Genomic DNA, 21,670 nt, shown 5'->3' with positions numbered 1-21,670 from the left:
AGTGATGCTGCAATGCACAACCTTATCCATATGTCTTTTTGCATGTATGAGGTATAATAGATCAAAGACAATTCATATTTAAAGTTTAACTACTGGCCAGGCATAGTGGCTCATGCCTGTAATCCTAGTACTTTGGGAGGCCGAGGGGGTGGATCACCTGAGGTCAGGAGTTGAAGACCAGCATGGCCAACATGGTGAAACCCTGTCTCTACTAAAAACACAAAAATTAGCCAGGCGTGGTGGCATGAATCAGTAATCCCAGCTTCTCGGGAGGCTGAGGCAGGAGAATTGCTTGAGCTTGGCAGGCAGAGGTTGTGGTGAGTGGAGATCATGCCACTCCACTCCAGCCTGGGCGACAGAGCGAGGCTCTGTCCCAAAAAATAAACAAATTTTAACTATAGATTGTAGGTTTCTCTCCAGGGCAGCTTTTTAGTTTGCACTTCCACTAAGAATATATGAATGCCCATGTCCTCACAGTCTTACCACATTTGCCATTATCAGTCAGTCCTTAAACATTTTTTATAAGCCTCATTGCTTTCTCACTTTTAAGATCAATTTCTGGCTGGGTGCAGTGGCTCACGCCTGTAATCCCAGAACTTGGGGAGGCTGAGGCAGGAGGATCACTTGAGGTCAGGAGTTCAAGACCAGCCTGGCCAACATGGTGAAACCCTGTCTCTACTAAAAATACAAAAATCTGATGGTGGCGCATGCCTGTAATCCCAGATACTTGGGAGGCTGAGGCAGGAGAACTACTTGAACCTGGGAGGTGGAAGTTGCAGTGAGCCAGGATTGTACCACTGCACTTCAGCCTGAATGACAGAGTGAGACTCCATCTGAAAAAGTAAAACAAAAAACCCCCCCAAAAACAAAGATTAATTTCTTTGTGCATCTTTTCAAACATTTATTTTCCCTTTATATCTCTCTGCCTGTTCCTATTCTTTGGACTTTTGTTTTTTTTGAGATGGGGGTCTCACTCTGTTGCCCAGGTTGGAGTGCAGAGGCACAATCATGGCTCACTGCCACCCCCAGGCTCAAGTGATCTTCCTACCTTAGCCTCCAGAGTACCTGGGACTACAGACACATGCTAATTTATGTATATTTTTTTTGGAGAGATGAGGGTCTCACTATGTTGCCCAGTCTGGTCTCAAACTCTTAGGCTCAAGTGATCCTCCCTCCTTGGCCTCCCAAAGTGCTGGGACTACAGGCCTGAGCTACAACACCCGGCCTCTGCTCACCTCTTATTGACTCATAAAAGCTCTAAGTCTTACTGACTTACACGGAGAGATATTAACATTTTCTCCAGTTTGTTATTTTTTTTCTTTTTCACAGCGCCATACAGATGCTTTGGGTTTTGAATTGTATACAGTTCAATCTACTGATGTTATAGAAAGTTGCATATTTTCCTTTTAAAATAAAAAAAAATGCTTCTAACATTTAAAAAAGGTTCCCTTTTATGTCATGGCCCTTAAGAAAAAGGAGGGGAAAGGACAGAATGAAGCAAAAGAGGAATGAGAGCTCTATTATATTCCTGAGATTCAAAGAGATTGATGAGGTTAGTGATTCTCAAACTTTAATTTACATAGAAGTCACTTGGAGATCTTCAAAAATGCAGAATTTTAGTCAGTATGTCCAAGACTGGGCTTGAGATTTTGCATGTCTAACAAGCTCCCAGGTGAGGTTGATGGTCAATGGGCCATACCTGGAGTAGCCAGGCTTTAAATCATGACAAGGGAAAGTACTGCTGTTTTCATGAATTATCCTAACAACACTTAAACTATTATATGTTTTGAAAACCCTCTTCTCTTTCTCCTTAATTAAACAGAGAAAACTCTTTTTTTTTTTTTTTTTTTTTTTTTTTTGGATATTTTTTTTTTTTTTTTTTTTTTTTTTTTAGAAGGAGTCTTGATCTGTCACCCAGGCTGGAGTGCAGAGGCATGCAACCTCTGCCTCCCAGGTTCAAGCAATTCTCCTGTGTCAGCCTCCTGAGTAGCTGGGATTACAGGTGCACTCCACCACGCCCAGCTAATTTTTAATTTTTTTTTTTTTTTGTATTTTTAGTAGAGATGTGGTTTCACCATGTTGGTCAGGCTGGTTTTGAACTCTTGACCTTGTGATTCACCCGCCTTGGCCTCCCAAAGTGCTGGGATTACAAGGCTGAGCCACCACACCTGTCTGAAAATTCTAACTTCTTGTTCTGGAAAGTAGGAGATGGCCTAGGCTCATTTTTTTAAAAAAAGAAAAAGAAAAAGAAAAAGAAGTCAGTTTTCATGGAGTAACACCCCTCCTCCTCATGGCCTGTAGCGTACATGGCTAAAATTCTTAGTGGCAAGTATGCAGGTATAAAATGCTCATTTCTTGAGGCCTTCTTGTAGGGCTGGGTAAAATGAAGTTGAGAGATTAATTGGCATTTTGGGCAGAAATATTCCAGCCCCATCCTGGCTGTCTCCCCTCCCCAGCATTATAAAGCAGTTTATCTGTATTATTTTTTGAGAAAGTATAGCTATAGTCTAAACACATGCCCCAAAATAGTAACCTAATGGGTTCTGTGGAAAGCAACATAGTCTGGGTAAAGAAAAACAAGTCTTAGAATAAGACTCAGGAGGGCTGGATGCTTGTTCTGGCATTAACACAGTTGCTTTGCATGTATTAAACTTTCTTGGCTTTTCCAACTGTAGAATGGGGAAAAGAGTAAAGCCTTACTTCTCAAGGCGAATATTGGAATAGGAATAAAAGAAAATTCTTGGAGGGGTTTCTGGACCTTCTCTGGTAGCAGTGAGGTCATGATCTCCCCCCCGGCCCCTTCACTCTGTCATCCAGGCTGGAGTGCAGTGGCATGATCTTGGCTCATGAACCTCTACCTCCCAGGTTCAAGTGATTCTTTTGCCCCAGCCTCCCAAATAGCTGGGATTACAAGGGTCCGCCACCATGCCTGGCTAGTTTTTTTTCTTTTTGTGTGTGTGTGTGCATATACACACACACACAAACACACACACACACACACACACATATATATATGTATTTTAACTACAGATGGGGCTTCACCATATTGGCCAGGCTGGTCTCATACTCCTGACCTCAAGTGATCCACCCGCCTTAGCCTTCCAAAGTACTGAGATTACAGATATGAGCCACTGCACTCCATCTGGTCACTGATCTAACTTGGCATATACTAACTTGGCTTTCCAATTTCTAAGCAAGATTCCACAAAGCTTTCTGTTAACTGCAAAATAAGTCATAGCAAAAGAGACTCTGGGTATTTTTGATGTGTCTTAAACTCAAGAAGTTGCTTGAGTTATGTTCATGCCTATGTGGACTGGAGCTGTATATGGACACAGGTTTCTATGTGAAAGGAAAGTGGTGGGCATAGATTTCTATTGGAGAGGAAAAGGTTAAATGTGCACCAAACTCAACTGGCGGGCATAGCAAGGGTAGCTTGGGACAAGGATTGCCACATCAGTAGAGGGAAAGGAAAGCTGGCATTTACTGAGTGTGAATTACCTCACTTTCTTTCTACTGCCCTGGGAGATGGGAATTATTCCTAACTTTTTACAGGAACCTGGAGTCAGCAATTTGCCCAAATTTCACAACTAGAAAGGGTGGAGCTGAGTGAGGCCTCAAAGCCTGATCAGCTCCACTCTTGGATCCCCAGCCCTCTATCTCCCAGCAAAACAGAAGTGCTTGGGGGTGGAGAGGAAGGGAGGTGAGCTCCCATCTTGGGCAAGTCACTTTACTTCCTTTTTTTTTTTTTTTTTTTTTTGAGACAGTGTCTTGCTGGGTTGCCCAGGCTGGAGTGCAGTGGCATGATCTCGGCCCACTGCAATCTCTGCCACCCAGGTTCAAGCATTTCTCCTGCCTCCCAAGTAACTGGGACTACAGGTGCACACCACCACAGCCTGGCTAATTTTCTTGTCTTTTTAACTAAAGATGGGGTTTCACCGTGTTGGCCAATCTGGTCTTGAACTCCTGACCTCAAGTGATCTGCCCGCCTAAGTTTTCCAAAGTGCTGGGATTACAGGTGTAAACCACCTTGCCTGGCCTGCTTCACTGCTTTATGCCTCAATTTCCCCACCTGTACCAGGGATAGCCCCTCTCAGTGGATGGTGGGGCTGCTGCTGCTGCCCTGGGCTGGCCCACAGTGAGTGCTTAATGCACAGGAAGTATTGCTTCCCCCTCCTCCACCCGGCAGACTCTCACATAATCTTGCAAGTTTGAAGAAGCCCAGCCGTGATAGCAACAGAAGGTAAAAACAGACACGCCTCTCTGCCTCCAGTCTCATCCCCATGACCTCAGGCACTGTCCCACTTATGAGCGTTCACCATGTCCTCAGAACAGGGTACCTGTGGCTCGTTTTACTTTTTTGCCCTTCCTAGCATGGTGTGGAAAGAGGGCAGAAGGCAGGCTCTGGCATCAGGCCTCTCTGAAACCGCCTCCTGTCCCGCGCCTGTCCTTGGACCTCAGTTTCCCTATGTTTCATTCACGTGGTCGTTGCTAAGGCTTAGGGGACATGTACAGAGGCTAATACTGAATCACCAAACCATAGGTGCTCTGCGAGCAGGAGCTGGCTCGGATCGCAGCCTTCAGCCCTGTGATCTGCTCTCCACTCTCCCGCCCGGAGTCTTTCTTGGCTGGGACAATAAACCTACTAACGGTATCAAGTCTGCATCAAGTGCTTCCTGGAGGCAGCCAGCACCGTGCTGGGCGTACCCAGCCCCTCTGCCTTCATCTCTTAACGTGATCTCATGGCACCATCATCACACTCCCCTAGGCTCCTCCCGGGCCAACTCCAGCGGCAGCGGAGTGCGTGTCACCTCCAGCTCTCCTCCCACAAAAATGCTGGCATTCTAGCCTCCAGCGCGCTTAGTTCACCTCATAAACTCAGCTAATGCTTACCACATGCTGAGCCTGCTGAGCGTCGGCACCCGTCCCCCACCCCCAGTCCCAGAGGCTCCCGAGCCCCACAGTGGGAGACCCTTCCATTGGCCGACCCTGCCTCGATACCCGCCCACTCCACGGTGGGAAACCTGCGATGTGTCCCTCCTTCCACCGCCTTCACCCAGCCCCAGCCAAAAGTGACCTTGGACACCTCTACGACGCCATGTCCACTCCTCTGAACAGGAGGCCAGTTTGCACCCAGTGATGCCTTTGGTTGCTAGAAATTAAAAACCCGATTGCGCGTCTTTGCAATTACGGTAGCTTGGCGGGTCACCCCAAGCACCAAGCCCTCAAGTGGGAGCGGGGCGCCTCCTGGGGCGCTCTCCCTTCCGCCCTCAGCCCGGGACTCCGGCGCGATCTGCTCGTCCCGACGCACCTGGGCCAGCCCCACCTGGGCGCCCGCACCGCCACGGAGCGGGGAGAGGAGGCGCTACCCTCGCCCGGTAGTGCGCGCACGCCTGGCCCGTGAGCCCGCCTAGGGAGCGCGTGCCGAGACGGCGTCGCCTGCAGTCCCCGCCGCGGGTCCCTAGGGGGCGCAGCCGGCGCGGGAAGGCGCCCGAGCCTGGCGCCAGGGAGGGCACGAAATTGCAGGCGGGCGGGCGCCGCGAGTTTGAAAACAAGCGACGGCCTGGGGGGCGGGTCCCGGGAGCGGGCACCGCCTCCTTCGGCCAATCAGCGGCGGTCGGGGGGCGCGGGCGGCGCGTGCAGCCCGGCTGTGAATGGGGAGCGGCGGCCGCGGCGGCGGAGGGCGAGCGCGGCGTGCGGGCGGGCGCACTTTCTCCTCAGCGCCGGGCGGGGGCGGCGGCGGCGGCGGCGGCGGCTCTTAAGCGCCCGCCGGACCCCTCGGAGCGATAACGGCGGGGCCCGGCGCTTCGACCGCGGCAGGCTCGGGACTGCGTGAGCGCCAAACGTGAATTTCCCCCGCTGACAACTTCTTCTCGTCCGGCTTGCCCCCCGCCCGCGCCGCGCCCCTCACGCGGGGACCCGGGACGCCGCCCCTCAGCGCCGGGCGGTCGCTCACCTCGGGCCGGGGGGCGCTGCGCCGCCCGAGGAGTGGCCGCGCCCGCCCGAAGCCGTCCCGCCGGTCCTGCCCGCTCGTCTGTCCGGCGCGGCGCTCGGGGTGGCGGCTGGTCGGCATGGCCCGGGGCGGCCGGCCCTCGGCGGCCGGTGGTGGCGGCGGCGGCGGCGGCGCGGAGCCCCCTGAGCGCGCGGGCCCCGGGCGGCCGCGGAGATCCTCGCCCGGCAGTGTACGCCCCGCGCTGGCACCGCGCCTCGGCCCGGAGCCCCCGGGACCCCGCGTGGCGCCCGAGACCCCCGGCAGGGAATCAGCGGGCGCGGGGCGGCGCGGCGGGCAGCTGGCGGCAAAGTTGGGGCCGGGGCGCCGCGGCTGGTGGGCGCTGCTGGCGCTGCAGCTGCACTTGCTCCGGGCGCTGGCGCAAGGTAGGTGCGCGCGGGGGGCGCGGGCAGGGGGCGCCGCCTCTGGGCGCGAGGCGCGAACTTGAGCCGTGCAAGTGTCCGGGGTCCCCTCGCCGCCTGGCCCGGGTCGGGATGAGCCTCACTGGGGCTGCAGGGAGCCCTGGGGCTCCTCCACACCGGACTCGGAGGAGAGGGAAACTGAGCCCTGTAGAGCCTGCACCCCGTCTGCTGCTTTGCATTTTATTTTTTACATCGCAGCAGCACTAACAAAAATTTTTAAAGTTGAGACCCATTCCTCCGCTCCTTGAAAGGATGCCTGAGTCCGTTCCCATTGCACGAATGAAAAAGGGGCTGGTCTGTACCTGAATGTTTGTACCGCTGGGTCTGGTTCCCGGTGAGTGACATCCACAAGAGTTGCAAATATCAAGTGCCAGTCGCCGCGAAATGCCTTTTCTAGCTCCTCCCCACGACCCCGTCCTCTCCACCCAGCCCCCGCCGGCTCCTGACTCCCCCAAATCCTGCTGCCCGACCCCAAGTGGGTGCCGCGCGGCCGGTGGAGCAAAACTTTCAGTGCCCACAGCTTTTGCACTTGGCGTTGTTTTTCTCCCTCTGTTGGCTTCTGTTTAGAATACAGTGGTGAGCTCTGAAATAGGGAAAGAGGACCTGCTGTTTCGAAATGACCTTTTGAAAAGGGAGCTGGGATTTCTTGTGAAACGAGCTTTCCCTCCTAAATCTGAGCTTCCCTCCCGCCCCGCAAACCCGTAACATACCCTGCCAGTTAGCATCCTTTTCTTTGGAAGTTTGCTGGTCTTAAAGCCAAATAGCACCCTCAACCCAGAAATAACTATTTTAATACATCCTTTGGTGAAGTCTTTAAAACACGTTAGTGAACCGGCTTTGCTGCTGGTGGTTTTAGGAAAATTAACTTTGTTCGTTATCTGTATCCTGGAATACAACTATCATGGTAAGGAACTTGGTATTCTGAGATTGACGAGGATGAGAGCATTAAACTTAAATTAGCTGTGTTGTGTCATGTGAAGACAATTTATGTGTAATAACATGACTTAAATGTGAAAACATTTTAAAGGTCTGAGCTCAAAACTATCATCCAATAGTTTAACATCCAACTCATACTTTTTATTAATGCTTATGTAACGTTATCTAAATTGTGCCCTCTGCCCCTCTCCAGCGTTCATAAATGCTTCCTCTTATGTTTTACTACATGAAAACAAATTGCTATATTTCTGGTTAACTTAACTCCTTCATTACTTGTCAAATTTTCATGTCACTTATTTGTGCTTTTTGCTTAATGAGTTACTCTGGAAGAAAAGCATTTATTAAGTCATTTTGTACGGTGGGATCTGTAGATTGCCAGAGAAACCAGGTTCAAGTGAAGAAATCTAAATCAGTTAGGATGACCTTTAAAATAAAAATGGTATGTATTAAGTTTTCTTTTTTTTAAACAGTGACTTGCATTTTGCAGTAAGACCTGTATGTTCATGCGTTTGAAGATTCGTGCACAAATTGAAATGGCGGGGAAAAAAACCTGCCAGTGGCTTTGTTTTGAAGTACCTTACATAATTTCAAGTTTTTATCAGTTGTACTTTGAAGGCCGTGTAAAGCATTGCATTTTTACAACTGAAATGTTAATGAGAGTACATTTAAAAAATATACTAAGGCAACAACCAAACTTTGTTAGGGAGGAATATTTTATTCCTTTTTGGCAGTAAAAACATTGGTACCTGTTTTACATTTATATGGTTTATGAAAGTGTACAGATCTTTAAGTGTAAAATTTCAAATAGGCTGTCACAAATTTTAAATTCATTGACAGGTTTCTGTTCTCTGTGCTCTGTGAAATGTGTAATATAGCCATCACTTTTTATATCATATTGAAAATTCATATTACAGAGGAGATGTCACCATTTGACAAAAGCTCATGTATCTTGAAAATGAAAATTCTCGTGCTGTTATAAGAGATTTCTGATGGGCCGATGAGTTGGTCATATGCACAGGAATGTATTCTCTTGAATCTTATCAGATAAAATGTAACATTCTAAATGGAATAGTTACCACCAGCTTGGAACGCCTCTGAAGTACCATATTATTACATTGTAGCTAGGTGAAGCTATGCCTAATTTCTCTGTGCATTTCATGTGGGTAGGCGTGGTCATGTACCTTGAGGAAAACATTGCAACATTGATCAGTAAAAGTTACACTTTTAATAGCCTAAGTTACAGACCCTCTATGTAATTGATCATGATGTGACCTGCCAGGTTCAGGTCTTCCAAATGTAACTTTAATCTGCCCTGGAGTTTCTTCTTTCTATGCCATGGTGAGAATTTTTGAGTTGTATACTGTTTATTGGTGGGTGTTTAATTGCTTGTGACGTTCTGGATTCCTAAAAAGTCAAGTCTTTAATTCTGGAAGGCAGGTGGCAACACATGCTTGCTTTATGCCATCCACCAAAGAGCCAGCTGTGAGTGGTTCGTAAGGATGGTTTCTGAGGCTAAAGATGTATAAGCATCATATGTGTGAAGTTCGTGGTGCCCTGGCCCGTTAACAGTCTAACTGATTCTGGCAGTCTTCAGTAGACCTCTTAGATGCAGCTTGCATTCAGAAGGCCTAGAGGGGATAGGAATGTTCTTGCCAATTTCTGCCATGGGGCTGTTCAAGTCCCCAGTTTCTCATTTGAAATTATCTCCACTTGGACCTGTGGTTCTCAAGCTTTGGTATGTGTTAGAATCACCTGGGGAATTTGATGAAACTGTAGAGGACCTACTCTTCCTCGTCCATGAGCCACATTTGCTTTCCATGTGATTCTAATACACAATGGAGCTTGAGAACTACTCGCTTATTACCTTACGATTTCCCCCATTCCAGACACCCAGTGAGTTCCTGGAAGCTCTCTAACCCATTGTTTCTCAAACTTGGTTGCACATTGGAATCACCTGGAGCTTTAAACAGTACTGATGCCTGGTTCTCACTCCCAGAATTGCTTTTAAAGAACTTGAGGTTTGATCTGGGCATCAGAATGCTGAGACACCCCCTCCTCTCTCCAGGTGATTCTCATGTTTAGCCAAGTTTGAGAACTACGTGACTTGATTTCCCTTTCACTTTTTGTTGGCTTATCCCCTCAAGTTCTCCCCCAACAGTTCTAGTGACTTTTATGAACCTGGGTATAAGTGTTCACTTTTACCTGTTCCAGGTTCTTGATCTCAAACTCAACAGAGAACACCAGCTTTTCAGTTTATTCCTATGAAACTGTTGAGCCCCTACTTTGTGCTGCCTGAGGTGTATGTCGGAATCACCAGTGAAAATTTAAAATGTAGTCATCTGGGCTCTCCCTCAGACCTGCTGATTTTCAGAAACATGCATTTAAAAACATCACAAGTGATTCTTATATGTTTGTTACTTTTTTTTTTTTTAATCCTTTTGTTGGTTAATCCCACAATCTCAATTTCTCTGTCACTTTTAGCCTGATTTTCTGTGGTCTCGTTCAGTTTTCTCAGACCAATTCTCAGCCTTCGACAGGGTCTACTAATTATGCTTTTTTGCCACTTGTTTGCTGGAGTGTTTGAGCTCACTGCAAATCTAGCTTCCTTTTGGGCCCATGTTGCTTTCCATTAATTCAGAAATGCTTTGCTCCCCCTCCTCCTAACCCTCCCTCTACAACTTTGTAATTTGAGTTTCAGCTGGAGCTGGAGTTCTAGACTCCCATAGTTGAGTAGCATCTTAATAAAGAGTCTTAACTTAGAGAGTACTCAGATACTTAATTAGACCACTGTGTATTTAACAGACAACTGGTCTCTTGGTTGGTTACTGTCTTCTAAATCCAACAATAAGCAGTTATTACCCTCTGTGCAGCCTGCATAGCCACCTGTAGCTGTCCTTCATTGAAACTTTACGTGCCAAGCACTAAGTGCTCATTTATTCTTCACAGCAGCATCTGAGAGGTAGACAGCAGTTTTTGTTCTCATCTTACCTATGAGAAAACTGAGGCACTGAGATGTTAACTAACTTGCCTGAGGTCCCAGGACTAGCAGTGGTGGTGCTAGAATGAAAAGGCTGATCCAGAGTCTGAACATAACTCGAGTTCATAACCACTGGGATGGAGTGTTTTGCATGTAGCTTCTGCCTTTATAAGGGGAGGGAGGAATGGGCAGCAATCAGATCTGTACCAAAGGGAAAATGGTGGTTGATGTTTTCTAGATACAGTATTGAGTAATCTGATCTCAAGTTTTAGATTAACCTTATTTACAATTATGATTGCAAAATAAAAATTACATAATTTGGAAAATAGGAATATACATAACTCCTTCCATCTACCCATCTGTTTCCTCTAAGAAAATGACCATTACCATTTTGATGTATTCCCCTACCCCCAGTTTTTCTTTCACAACATAACATGAATTCTAGCTTCGTGTGTTGTGGTGGTCTGTTGGCAGAGATTAGACCACCACAGAATGGACTACTGGGAGTGCACCAACCATTTCCTTGAGGAACATTTGGAAAATTCTTTTATCTGGACTCAAGTATATGAATTTGAGTCTTTTAAGGAGGTGGAGTTTGTAAGGTACTGATCTTTTGTCTGCTGTAACACACATTTTAGGTAAACAGTTAAGTTTAGATATATACTGGGGTTTATACCTAACCAGGAAGTTTCCTGGACCCTCATTTATTGAAGTAAAACAACTTGGGAGGCTGCAAGTTAAGTGCGTAATTAAGTGATACCAAGTAAGGCTGTGTAGTTTAATTCTTCTTACCAGTTGCCTTCATGTTGTTTCCATCCTCAGATGTGAACCACCAGCTTCACATCTCATCTCCAAGCCCCTCTGTTGTTTGTGTTGGGATACATAGAATTTGGTGTCTAAAGTGGCAGAGGTGTGTGGCCTCTAGTGTCTTTCTGCCTGCCTGCCTTACAGTGTCGCAGAGATCGGAGGCCAGTAATGTCAGCTGACTGAAACTAGAGAATAGAATGGACACAAAGTGAGGATTCTGATTAGGTCACTGCTTAAATTTCTCTAAGAAGTAAAGAAAGCGGTTGTTATGAGAGTAGACCTCTAAGTCCAAATGCATGAAAGTTGAATTAAGCTCAAGGTGGGGAATGAAAATCACATGAAAAGGTATAGTATAAAGAAAAGTTAAGGGTCATTTACAAAAGAAATAAAGCTGTTGATGTTTTGTTATTTGATTAAATACTCCTAGTAACCAATTGTATGTTTCTACCCAAAGTAGCTGAGCATTTTAATTTGCATAGTTTCTAAAATTATACTTTATTTGACTTCGTTTCTGTGAGGCATTGTCTTAAATTTCCCCCTAAGTATGTATACCTCTTTTAAAAAAAGGATATAAACATTCATACCCATAATCCTGAGGGAGGTTATATTTTGTTAATTGAGACAGCAAATATGGCACCTCCTGCCATCCTATGGTAGCACATAGAAATAAATTTTAAGTTTTTCAATGAATCCCTGAAATGCAAAAGTCTATCACAGTTAGATACCTACCTGCCAGTTATTGATCCTATACCTGAGACCTGTTCTGGAGAGGTTATTTCTCTTAGAGCTTCATTATATGAACATTGTTTCCATTAAATCCAAATACAAAAATTATGATTATTATAGGAGCATTGCTTTAGGAAACCCTTGTTTGTGTATGTGGTTCTAGTATTTAGGTGGTTGGCCTCCTGACAGAAAGCTCAAAAGCCAGAAACTCATTGCATCAGCCTGATCCCAATCTCCTGTGGGTATTGCGGGAATGAAAGTATTTTTTTAAGAAAGCTTTCCTAGAAATATGGATATGGTAAATGGAAAAGACATTGGGCTAAGTGTCAGTAGGCCTGGTTTATAGTTCTGTAACTACCTTGCAATATGAGCAAGACTATTAGTCTCTCTGAGTCTGTTTTCTCACCCATAAAAGGAGGGGTTAGACTAGATGTTCAAAATTGTTCTGCTCTGATTCTCTGATCTTCTGTGTGTTGTCATTCTGTGTGTTCTGCCCTTCGCTAGACTCTGCATGTGTCTCCTGTCTGGGGATTCTGTAACTCCATATGTCTTAGCTCTTAGAACCTAATTTTCTTCATTTTACTTTTGCCAGAGTATTTACAATGTTGAAGACAACTAAGATGCAGCGTAATATTTCTCCTTAGGTGTGCCATCTAACACATGATATATTTAATCTAAAAATGGCTAGTGTTCGAAATTTTAGGTTCTGTAAAATAAATTAGTGTCATAATTTGTATAAGCCTGAAATTTGGAGAAATAAATTTCCTTAAAATGTAAGATGCTCATTTATCTAAACAGCTAGAAGAAGAAGAGAGAAGACTAATAGAAATCTGGAGATAATTAATCCAGTGAGAAATTTAAAAAGATATGAGAAAATAGCCATGGATGAGAATGTTTATATTTACTGTACAGTGACTATCAGTAATTAAAGAGATTAGTAGATGTTGTCTGTTTCTGTGCCGTAACCTAATGTTATGTTGGTTTAATTGTCTTCTTTAGGGCCTTTTAGTAAAACAAAGGGTCTTTAAAATTAACACAATAATTATTTTTCACTTTAACAGGCTTCACTGACACTCCTGATATACAATGTCTAGTGAAGATAATAGCTATCAATTAAGTAGTCCAGTTTCTTGAAAACAGGTATGTCGGTCAAGTAAACTATTTCTGATTTTTGGAGATTAGCTTGCTGAACATGGGCTAAGACTATAATTTCTGCAGTGTTTTTGGCTTTGCTTCATTTTTAAATAGTTTATTTTTTAACGGATAAGGCTAGGCTTTAGAGTTGTGGGTTCAGAGAATGGGCTAGACCCTGGGGCCCATATGATTACATAGAATTAGCCTTTGTGCAACGTTTGGTTGCCTTTTCTCCCTTTGGTTGTCTTTTCTGTCTTCTAGAACTCTCCACTGTATTGTAGACCTAATTCTTTACTGTGATAAGTTTGGAAGCTCTCAAGTATGTAAGATTAATTTTACAATGGTGAATGGTCTTTTCAGTAAGAAAAAAGATAGGGAAATAACCACGTAATGACTGTGGTGATTTGGTGAGGTGTATGGCTACTTGGGGAGCTCTAGTAGTTGCCTTTATTAAGGATAATTGGTAGCAGGAATTTTAGCAACCCAAGCAGGCTACTTAGAATGATTTCAGATTTGGAGCAAGGAGGGACTTTATATCACAAAGGTATAACCTGTCATACTTAACTAAGGGTGCTCATCTCCACAGGTGGTAGTGTTTGCGGGTCCCTCTCTCTGGTATGATCCTTTATTTTGTGTGTTTGTGGACCTGTTTTCAAAGTGAAAGTCAATTTTATCTCAACTTCTCTCTAGCTGTTAGGTGTGATCCAAAAAGAATGAAAGAGATTTTGATACTGTGTGACCAAGCCCTTCTATACAATGGATATCGGTGTTGATTTTTGTACACAAACCACCAGATGGCAACAGAAAAAGTGTTTATATAGGATATAACCTGGTTTCCACAGCCATGTTTTTTCCGCCCCCTTCCATGGTACACCACTTTTTAGTATACTTAGGTAATATGTACAATTTCTGGCTAAGAACAAGGCGAGTTTAGAATAATGGCAGAGTGTCACTAGAAAAAGATTTTTTTTTTTTTTTTTAAACATGAGTGCATGTATAAACTGCTGTGAAAGGGAGCAAGTTTCCAGGGATGCAGCTCTGTTACATTATTGTATAGTCATGCTTTTACTTCTGATTTTTTTATTCAGCATTTATTCAGCTCCTACAGTAAGCTGTAATGATTTGCAGAACATAAAAGAAGAAAACATGGCTGTTACCCTAAAGCATTTTATGTAACACCTTTAAAAGGAAGAGATACATGAGTTTACAAACATTAAGCATATTTATGTATTTGCTGGCCAAAGGTATTTTTACTCTATGTAGAATTTGGTTTATTTTTGCCTTGTAGGCATATTCCCTTTTTCTAAGTGTGTTGTCTTGGCTCTTCTAAAATTGTTGTCTTAGCTAAAACTCCTGGTTGCAAGCTAGAAACTTAGTCTGAACTACTTAAGAAAAAAGGATTTTATTGGAGGGGTCCTGAGGTATTACATTATAACTAGGAGAATTTCTTTACATTGGCAACTTTAGTTTTCACTTCCACCTAGGGAATAACTAGAGCCTCATGCTCAAAACCTCCCAGGTACTGTCCTCTTTACCATCATCTCTCAGTTTCCTTCTGTGTCTGTTGGCATCATTCTTGATTCACTGGAAATTGCTTTCTCTTTGTGACTGAAACCCAGCTGTCACCACTCTTTGCATTCCTATTGCTTCAGACCCTAAAATAAAGATTGACTTAAAGCTTTGGTACTGAGTCCAAAATTTGTGAAATGATCAGATTTGTATTTTAAAATCATCTTGAGTGGGGGAGAATGGAGTCAACAGGTATGTTCTTGTTCTATTGAAAGTCTCAAAGAGAACTATGGAGGCTTTTGAAATGCTTAGTGACAAAATGATCTTAAAATGCCTTGGGAATAGTTTTTGCAAATTTGAAATCTATTATTGAGACTGGGGAAAAAAGTTGTCATTTGGCGAAATGGTAAGTAGAGGATCACAATTCTCTGAAGTGATCATTTAAGTTTCATATGTTGTGACTACTAGAGGCTTCTAGCAACATTGCCCCAGAGCTGAATATCAAGGACTCCCTTCCCCACCCTGGTATAAACACATACAAACTGTGGACAAAATATATCAAGAACAAACAAGTGTTCCTGAATTTGAAAGACCAGGAAATTCCTAGGAGCCAGCTATGAACAGAAAATTCGGAGGTAGGGCATTAATCAGGAGCTCAAGGCCTGTGGTGTTTTCTGATCTGAATATAGGCCCCAATGACTTAGTTCTGAGGATCTCAAGGAGCTAGAGACATGGCCTTGGGTCTGCATAAACTTGGAAAGTGGAGCATCAAACCTTGAAGGCCATTTCCATCTGTGAAAAGAGAACTAGAAAAACTTTGCCTACTGGTTTGGGGAAGTGTAGGAAGCTTGTTGTCCTCCTGGGGTTGTGATAATTAGGAATAAAAAAGAGATATCTAAACTCCAAGATTGCACCTCATAATTGAGGTGGATTCAAATTTAACCTTTCTTACAGTGCAACTAACCTTCAAGCTGAGACAAATTAGCACAAAATCTGGTCTAGAGCTATGGAAACAAATGGAGCCTACAAAAGTAAGTGTGAAACTGACTGGCAGGGCAAATTAAAAACCTAAGACTCTTGCAGAAGAAACAAGTCATGCTAAAGATTAGCTTGCAATATAAAAATTGCCCAGCCACACAAGGAAATAAATCACCATGAAGGAGAGCCAGCAAATGTTATGAATAGCAGTCCAGGTGGTTGAGATTATAGGACATATGAAAGAGATTACTTGCTTAAAATTTTGAAGATGAAAGAGGTAATATCATAATGAAAGAATAGCACAGATTAGAAAAATAGTATGGAGTTGGAAAAGAACCCAGTTGGAATTCTAGAAATGAAAATAATGGTCATTAAGTTTAAAAAAAGTAACCTCAATGGACAGGTTAAAGAGCCAAGTAGATATAATTGAAGATAAAAACTGTATTGAAAAAATCAATGGGTTTTTAAAGGAGAGCTGAGAAAATTGCTTGGAATACTGTAATAAGGGATAAAGAAATGGAAAATGAGTGGTTATGATTCATGAACTTTAGAATGAGAAAGTCCAATATTACCTTCTGTGAGCTTCAGATAGAGGAAATAGAGGAGAGACATTATTAGAAGATATAATGGCTGAGAATTTTTCATAGTCAATACAAGGCCTCAGTTCTTAGTTTCAAGAACCATACTGAACCCCATACAGGATAAATAAAAATAAATTCATACCTAGATATATTGTAGATGAAGCCTTAGAAAATAAGAGTAAAGTGAACTGAGTAAGCTAGATGTCTAGACTGTCAGGCATTTTGTTCGTAGCCGAAGATGATTGAATAATATTGTCAAAGGCTGGAGGTGGAAATCCACAATCAACCTAGAATTCCATGTCCATATAAAGTATTATGATATTCAAGAATAAGTGAAATAAAGACTGTTGATAAAAACAAAGTTGATGGTTAGTAGTTGGAACTATTAAAAGATGCACTTCAAAAAGAAAGACATTGAAACCAGGAGTGAGATACAGATAGTAAAGTGCTAAATGATGGGAAGCAGTGTTGCAATGTGCCCCTTAAATTTGTATGTACGTGCTTTGCAGTTTGAGAAAGTGTCAGCAGTTTTCACTACGAGTACTCATACTATAGCGTGTGAATGGATTAGCGAGAGTGTGAGCAGTGTGGAGGGGTTAGGGAGATGTTGGTCTAAGGATACAAAATTTCATTTAGGAATAAATTCAAGAGATCTATTGTACAACATGGTGACTATAATAAATGGTAACGTATTTTAATCTTGAATTGCTAAATTTTAAGTATTCCTACCACAGAAAGTATGTGAAGTAATACATATAAGTAGCTCGATTTAGCCATTTCACCATATACATGTTTCCAAACAACATATTGTACCAAATAAATGTATATAATTTTTAGTCAAAAATTTAAAAATATATGTGAGCAGGAGTTAATTCATCCAGTGCTTCAGTGAGTAAAGTGCTGTGTTAAAGGTATAGTGATCAATAACAATTTCTTCCTTCAGGGAGCTTATTGTTGATTAGAGCATAGATACACCAAAAAAATGCAGTGTGGTGCAGTTGACTCTGGAGAACCCTTTAAACAATACAGGGGATTCAGCATCTGGTAGGTCAGTTTAAATAGGACCTTAGCAGGGATACATGTAGGCAAGCCATGGTGGAATCTGGGGACTCAGATTGGCATGTGGGAACACAAAGATGAAGGATTCAGGTGGAAAGCCACTGAGCAATAGGAGTGAGGAATCTAGCATCTACATCAGAACAGGATTCTTGCCAAACAGGTAGAAGGACCAAACGTCAAGACCTTCGTATTTAGCCAGTACATTCCAAATGACCTTTACATTCTGAACTGGGGTCTTATTGTCATAACTGTAGGAAATTTGGACGTAGATCTTGGCTAGCAGATGCCTATATCAAATGTGCAGAGTAAAGCACTGTTAAGAACTGAGATAAAGCATACACAGAGAGGCAAGTGATTGAGATAGAGCAGCTCAGTAGATGAGAGTTAATGACAGATGAGATTGTAACCATTACTGTTTTTGTGGCAACTTGATATGATTGGTTGATGCTCATCAATTCCTGAATTTTGAAAATTACTTAAATCTGTGTCATGGAATGCTATACTTGGAAAGACAGAGGCCATCTGCATCTCTAACTTTGCCGTTTTCTGTGGAATCAAAAGCATGAAATATAAGTTGTGTTATGCTTTTATATAACACGTTTCATAACAAATTATAATATAGCATTTTATTAGCTGTAGAGATGCCTTAAGAGGTTTTATTTTAAACCCACAATTGCTTTCCTTCAAAAGTTACACTTTCTTGGGTGAATAAACTGAATTTCAACATAGTGTCCTATTGGCAACAAAAACTTTTTTTTAAAAGCTAAACCTCATTTGACCTGTGAATTGTCCCAAATCAGCCAGGGAGGAAACATTGGGAGTCCCAACCTGCTCTGACTTTTTCCTTACTTTAGGGTGCAAGCTGGGTTGGCTGGAGTCTTCCATCCCTATCTGTGTTAGTCAACAACAGGTGACCTTGACAAATGATGAGGACCCAAATGTTTCTGCTGGCTTTCACAGTGGCTGATATGGCACATGAGAAGACTACTATGTTGGTATTAAAATGGATGTTGTAGAAGTAGCTCCAATTAACATGGAAGGATTTCAGAATATATTAGGTGAAAAATGAGGTTACAGAGTTCTTTGTAGAATATGATAGCTTGTTTTTATGGAGTGCTTTTCTTGGCATCAGGAATTGTGCTATAGCCTTCCTATGCAGTGTCAAACATCTTACAACCCTGTTTTATAGATGAGGAAATTGAGGTCCAGAGAAGTTAAGGACGCTTACTTAATAAGTGGTGGAACTGGTCTTTGAATGCATCCCTGTCTCTGGAGCCCCTGTTCCTAGCCCTTCTCCTGTGCTGCCCTCTGTACATGATGAGCCCTTCGTGGGAAGTCTGCAAGTGCCAGCTTTCTCTGACATAGGGCCATTCATGCACATGCAAGTAGAAAAGGGTGTGGAAGTCACCACACGAGGATGTGGGTAGCAGTCATCTCTTAGTAGAATTATGGATGTTTTCTTTTGCTTTTCTTTGTTTTCTGATGTTCCACAATGAGCCTGGATTGCTTTTGAAATAAATAATGTAAAATCTTATAGAAAAGCATAAAGATTATAAAAGTCATGCAGATGTAATAAGTAAAAACAGATAAGAAATTACTGTTTTATAGTATGATGCAGTGAGTATGATTAAGAAATAGCCAGCCTACTTAAAGTGCTTATCTCTGTTACGGGGATTTTTCTTTTCTTCTGAATGTTCTAAGTTTTCAAACAAGCATTTGCAACTTTTTAAAAATTATGAAAGCAATTATAATTATTTACCATAATGTATTATTGCTGGATTTTAGGAGGAATGGTACTAAAGTTGTTGAGTGGTTCAGACTGAGAGTGCATTAATGGGTACCTGGGATTTCGTTCGTTTGTTTCCTATTTGAGGGAACTTAAATTATTGTTTTGGGCCTTATTTTGCACATCTGTTTGAAAAAGGCATGCCATATTTTAAGTTGCAGACTCATTATAAGAATAAAAAACTCCTTTGAAAGATGGATTGATAAACACATTTGTACCATCGATTTCTGGTTAGTGCGTTTTAATCTTTATGTCCAAGTGTCAAATTCTCCCCACAAGTCTGATACAGAATCAATTCATACAATCAAGTTAATAGTGTGTAGTATGCATAAAAAATTTGAAGTGTGAAGTTGTAAATGAAAATTAGTAAATTTAAATTTAAATATACATAAATTTAGTATTTTAAACTTAAATTTAAGTACAGTCGTGTACCACGTAATGACATTTTGGTCAATGACAGATTGTATATGTAATGATTCTGAAAGATTATAATCCCATATGTTTGTGGTACCTTGTCTTGGTTCAGATTTGTTTAGATACATAAATAGTTGTGTTACAGTTGCCTAACATGTTCAGTGCAGTGACATGCTGCACAGGTTTGTAGTCTGGGAACAATAGGCTATACCATATAAGCTAGGTGTGTAGGAGGCCATAACATAGAGATTTGTGTAAGTGCACTCCGTGGTGTTCAGCAATGACAGAATTGCCTAACAGTGCATTTCTCAGAACATATCCCATCATTAAGCGATGCGTGACCTATGTATTCAATATAATATAAATGTAAATTAGAGCATTATGTATGAATGCTGTAGTGTAGTAGGCAACGGTTGGTTAGTGCCTGGATCACAGAAATGTGCCACTTTCTGAGAATGCCCTGGTACACGTAGATAGCAGGGGCCTCACTGGCCATTTGTCTGCACTGTCATCTCTTGGCCATTTTTTATGGAGCTCTACAAATCACCGCAGCCAGGAATTGGTTCTTGCCCATGCTGACGTTTGGATGTTCATTCAGTTTCTACTCAAGTCTACAGTATTTGTTTTCCAATATATCTCACTTTTTTGCTTAAACTAGCCAGAATTGCTTTTTTTTTGGGCAAAACTTTAAACCTTTTAAAATGGGTTTGGGGGTCTGGGTAGGGTGGCTCATACCTATAATCCTAGCACTTTGGGAGGCTGAGGTGGGCAGATTGCTTGAGGCCAGGAGTTTGAGGCCAGCCTGGGCAACATGGCAAGACCCTGTCTCTACACAAAGTACAGAAACCTAGCTGAGCGTGCTAGTGTGCACCTGTTGCCCCAGCCACTTTGTGGGGCTGAGGTGGGAGAACAGCTTGAGCCCAGGAGGTCAAGTCTGCAGTGAGCCATGACCACACCACTGCACTCCAACCTGAACAACAGTGAGACTGTCTCAAAAGGTGAAAAGGGCATGAGGGGAGTGCTTAATAAGCATTACTAGCAATTTTGAAGCCTATTTTAAATATAAGATTGTATTTTTAAAAGTAAAGTTTTTAAGGCAAGCAAAGGAACATGCATTGATTGCTGAGTATATGACACGCTTAATTACAACAAATGAAACTGGTCATCTTGTGTTTTGATTTTTGTTTTCATCTTTCTGCTTTTCAGTCTAATTGGGGAGCAAGAATTCTTTTTCCTCTCCCTGTTTGCTTTAGATGCTTCTGCCCCTTCATCTTCCCTCCTCTTTTCCGTAGCCTGACTTTGTTCTGTAGCTGTGTTCCATTCCCTAGGGGCCTGCCAGGAGGGGGCTTTCTTCTGCTCATTTCTCTCTTCATTCATTGACTATCTTTAAGTGGCCTTTTTTCCTTCCCTACCTGTTATTACAATATTCTACTTGCAGACTCTTCCCCCATGTTCACAGGAGCTGGATTTTCCTTGTGCATGGAAGCGCCTTTGGCTCAGGTTTAGGGATATGAGCATTGTTGACAGGCACCCTTAACAGGTGAAAACATCTCAAAAGATGCTTGATTAAACTAAGTATTTTGTTGCTCATAAGCCTCTTTATTTGGCCTTGGTAAACTAGGAGGCTAAGGTAACCTTTAATTCCAGGATTTTAGTTTTTGTGCTTATATTTTATTATGCAGTGCTTGTTTCTCATGAAAAATTATGAGCAGGTTAAATTCATTCCATATCAAAATGTCATAGTGAAAGTCTCTACTTTTCTGATCCTCAGTCCCCTAGTTCCCCCTGCTTGAGGCTATCACTGTTGCCAGTTTCATGAGTATTTGTTCACTGGTATTTTATGCATATACAATTGTATATGTCTTTCCTTGCAATTCTTTGACATTATACAAATGGTAGCATGCTATTAGCTTGAAGGTTAGTCCCAGCACATTTGTCTTTTTTCACCTACACTGTGTCTTAGAGATCATTTCATATTAGTACATATGGGTATATCTTGTTACAAACTTGCACACACAGAAAATATGCTTTAAAGTCATCTGCTATGGTGCATTGGCATTATAACGTAGTGTCATGAGTCTTAGAGCTGGATTCAAATCCTGGCTCTGCCGTTTAAGAGCTTGTGACCGCCTTTTACCTCGCCTTTCTGAGAGCAAGATGGGTCACCAGCAGCTGTACTGGAGCCACCCGCGAAAATTCGGCCAGGGTTCTCGCTCTTGTCGAGTCTGTTCAAACTGGCACGGTTTGATCCGGAAATGTGGTCTCAATATGTGCCGCCAGTGTTTCCGTCAGTACGCGAAGGATATAGGTTTCATTAAGTTGGACTAAATGATCTTCAAAGGATTATCCAAGACA

The 21,670-nt window shown here is 42.8% G+C and overlaps 2 protein-coding genes across 2 annotated transcripts in view; both read left to right on the top strand.

The window, feature by feature from the left end:
* Nucleotides 1-5,737: 5,737 nt before the first annotated feature.
* The window catches only part of SDK1 (sidekick cell adhesion molecule 1), a 982,297-nt gene continuing 966,364 nt past the window's right edge, over nt 5,738-21,670 (top strand). The window contains exon 1 of the mRNA XM_017533779.2: nt 5,738-6,372. Within this exon, the coding sequence (XP_017389268.1) occupies nt 6,069-6,372 (304 nt within the window). The 5' untranslated portion in view covers nt 5,738-6,068. The remainder of the gene's footprint in view (nt 6,373-21,670) is intronic.
* LOC108308104 (40S ribosomal protein S29-like) lies at nt 21,460-21,664 on the top strand. Its single transcript, XM_037740380.1, has one exon. It carries the CDS (start codon nt 21,473-21,475, stop codon nt 21,641-21,643), a length of 171 nt encoding a protein of 56 aa, XP_037596308.1. The 5' UTR covers nt 21,460-21,472; the 3' UTR covers nt 21,644-21,664.

This window comes from Cebus imitator, unplaced genomic scaffold, assembly GCF_001604975.1.
Source record: "Cebus imitator isolate Cc_AM_T3 unplaced genomic scaffold, Cebus_imitator-1.0 Scaffold82, whole genome shotgun sequence".
Lineage (NCBI taxonomy): Eukaryota > Metazoa > Chordata > Mammalia > Primates > Cebidae > Cebus > Cebus imitator.
Note: the sequence above shows the minus strand (reverse complement) of the source record. Positions and strands in the feature narration are given on the sequence as shown.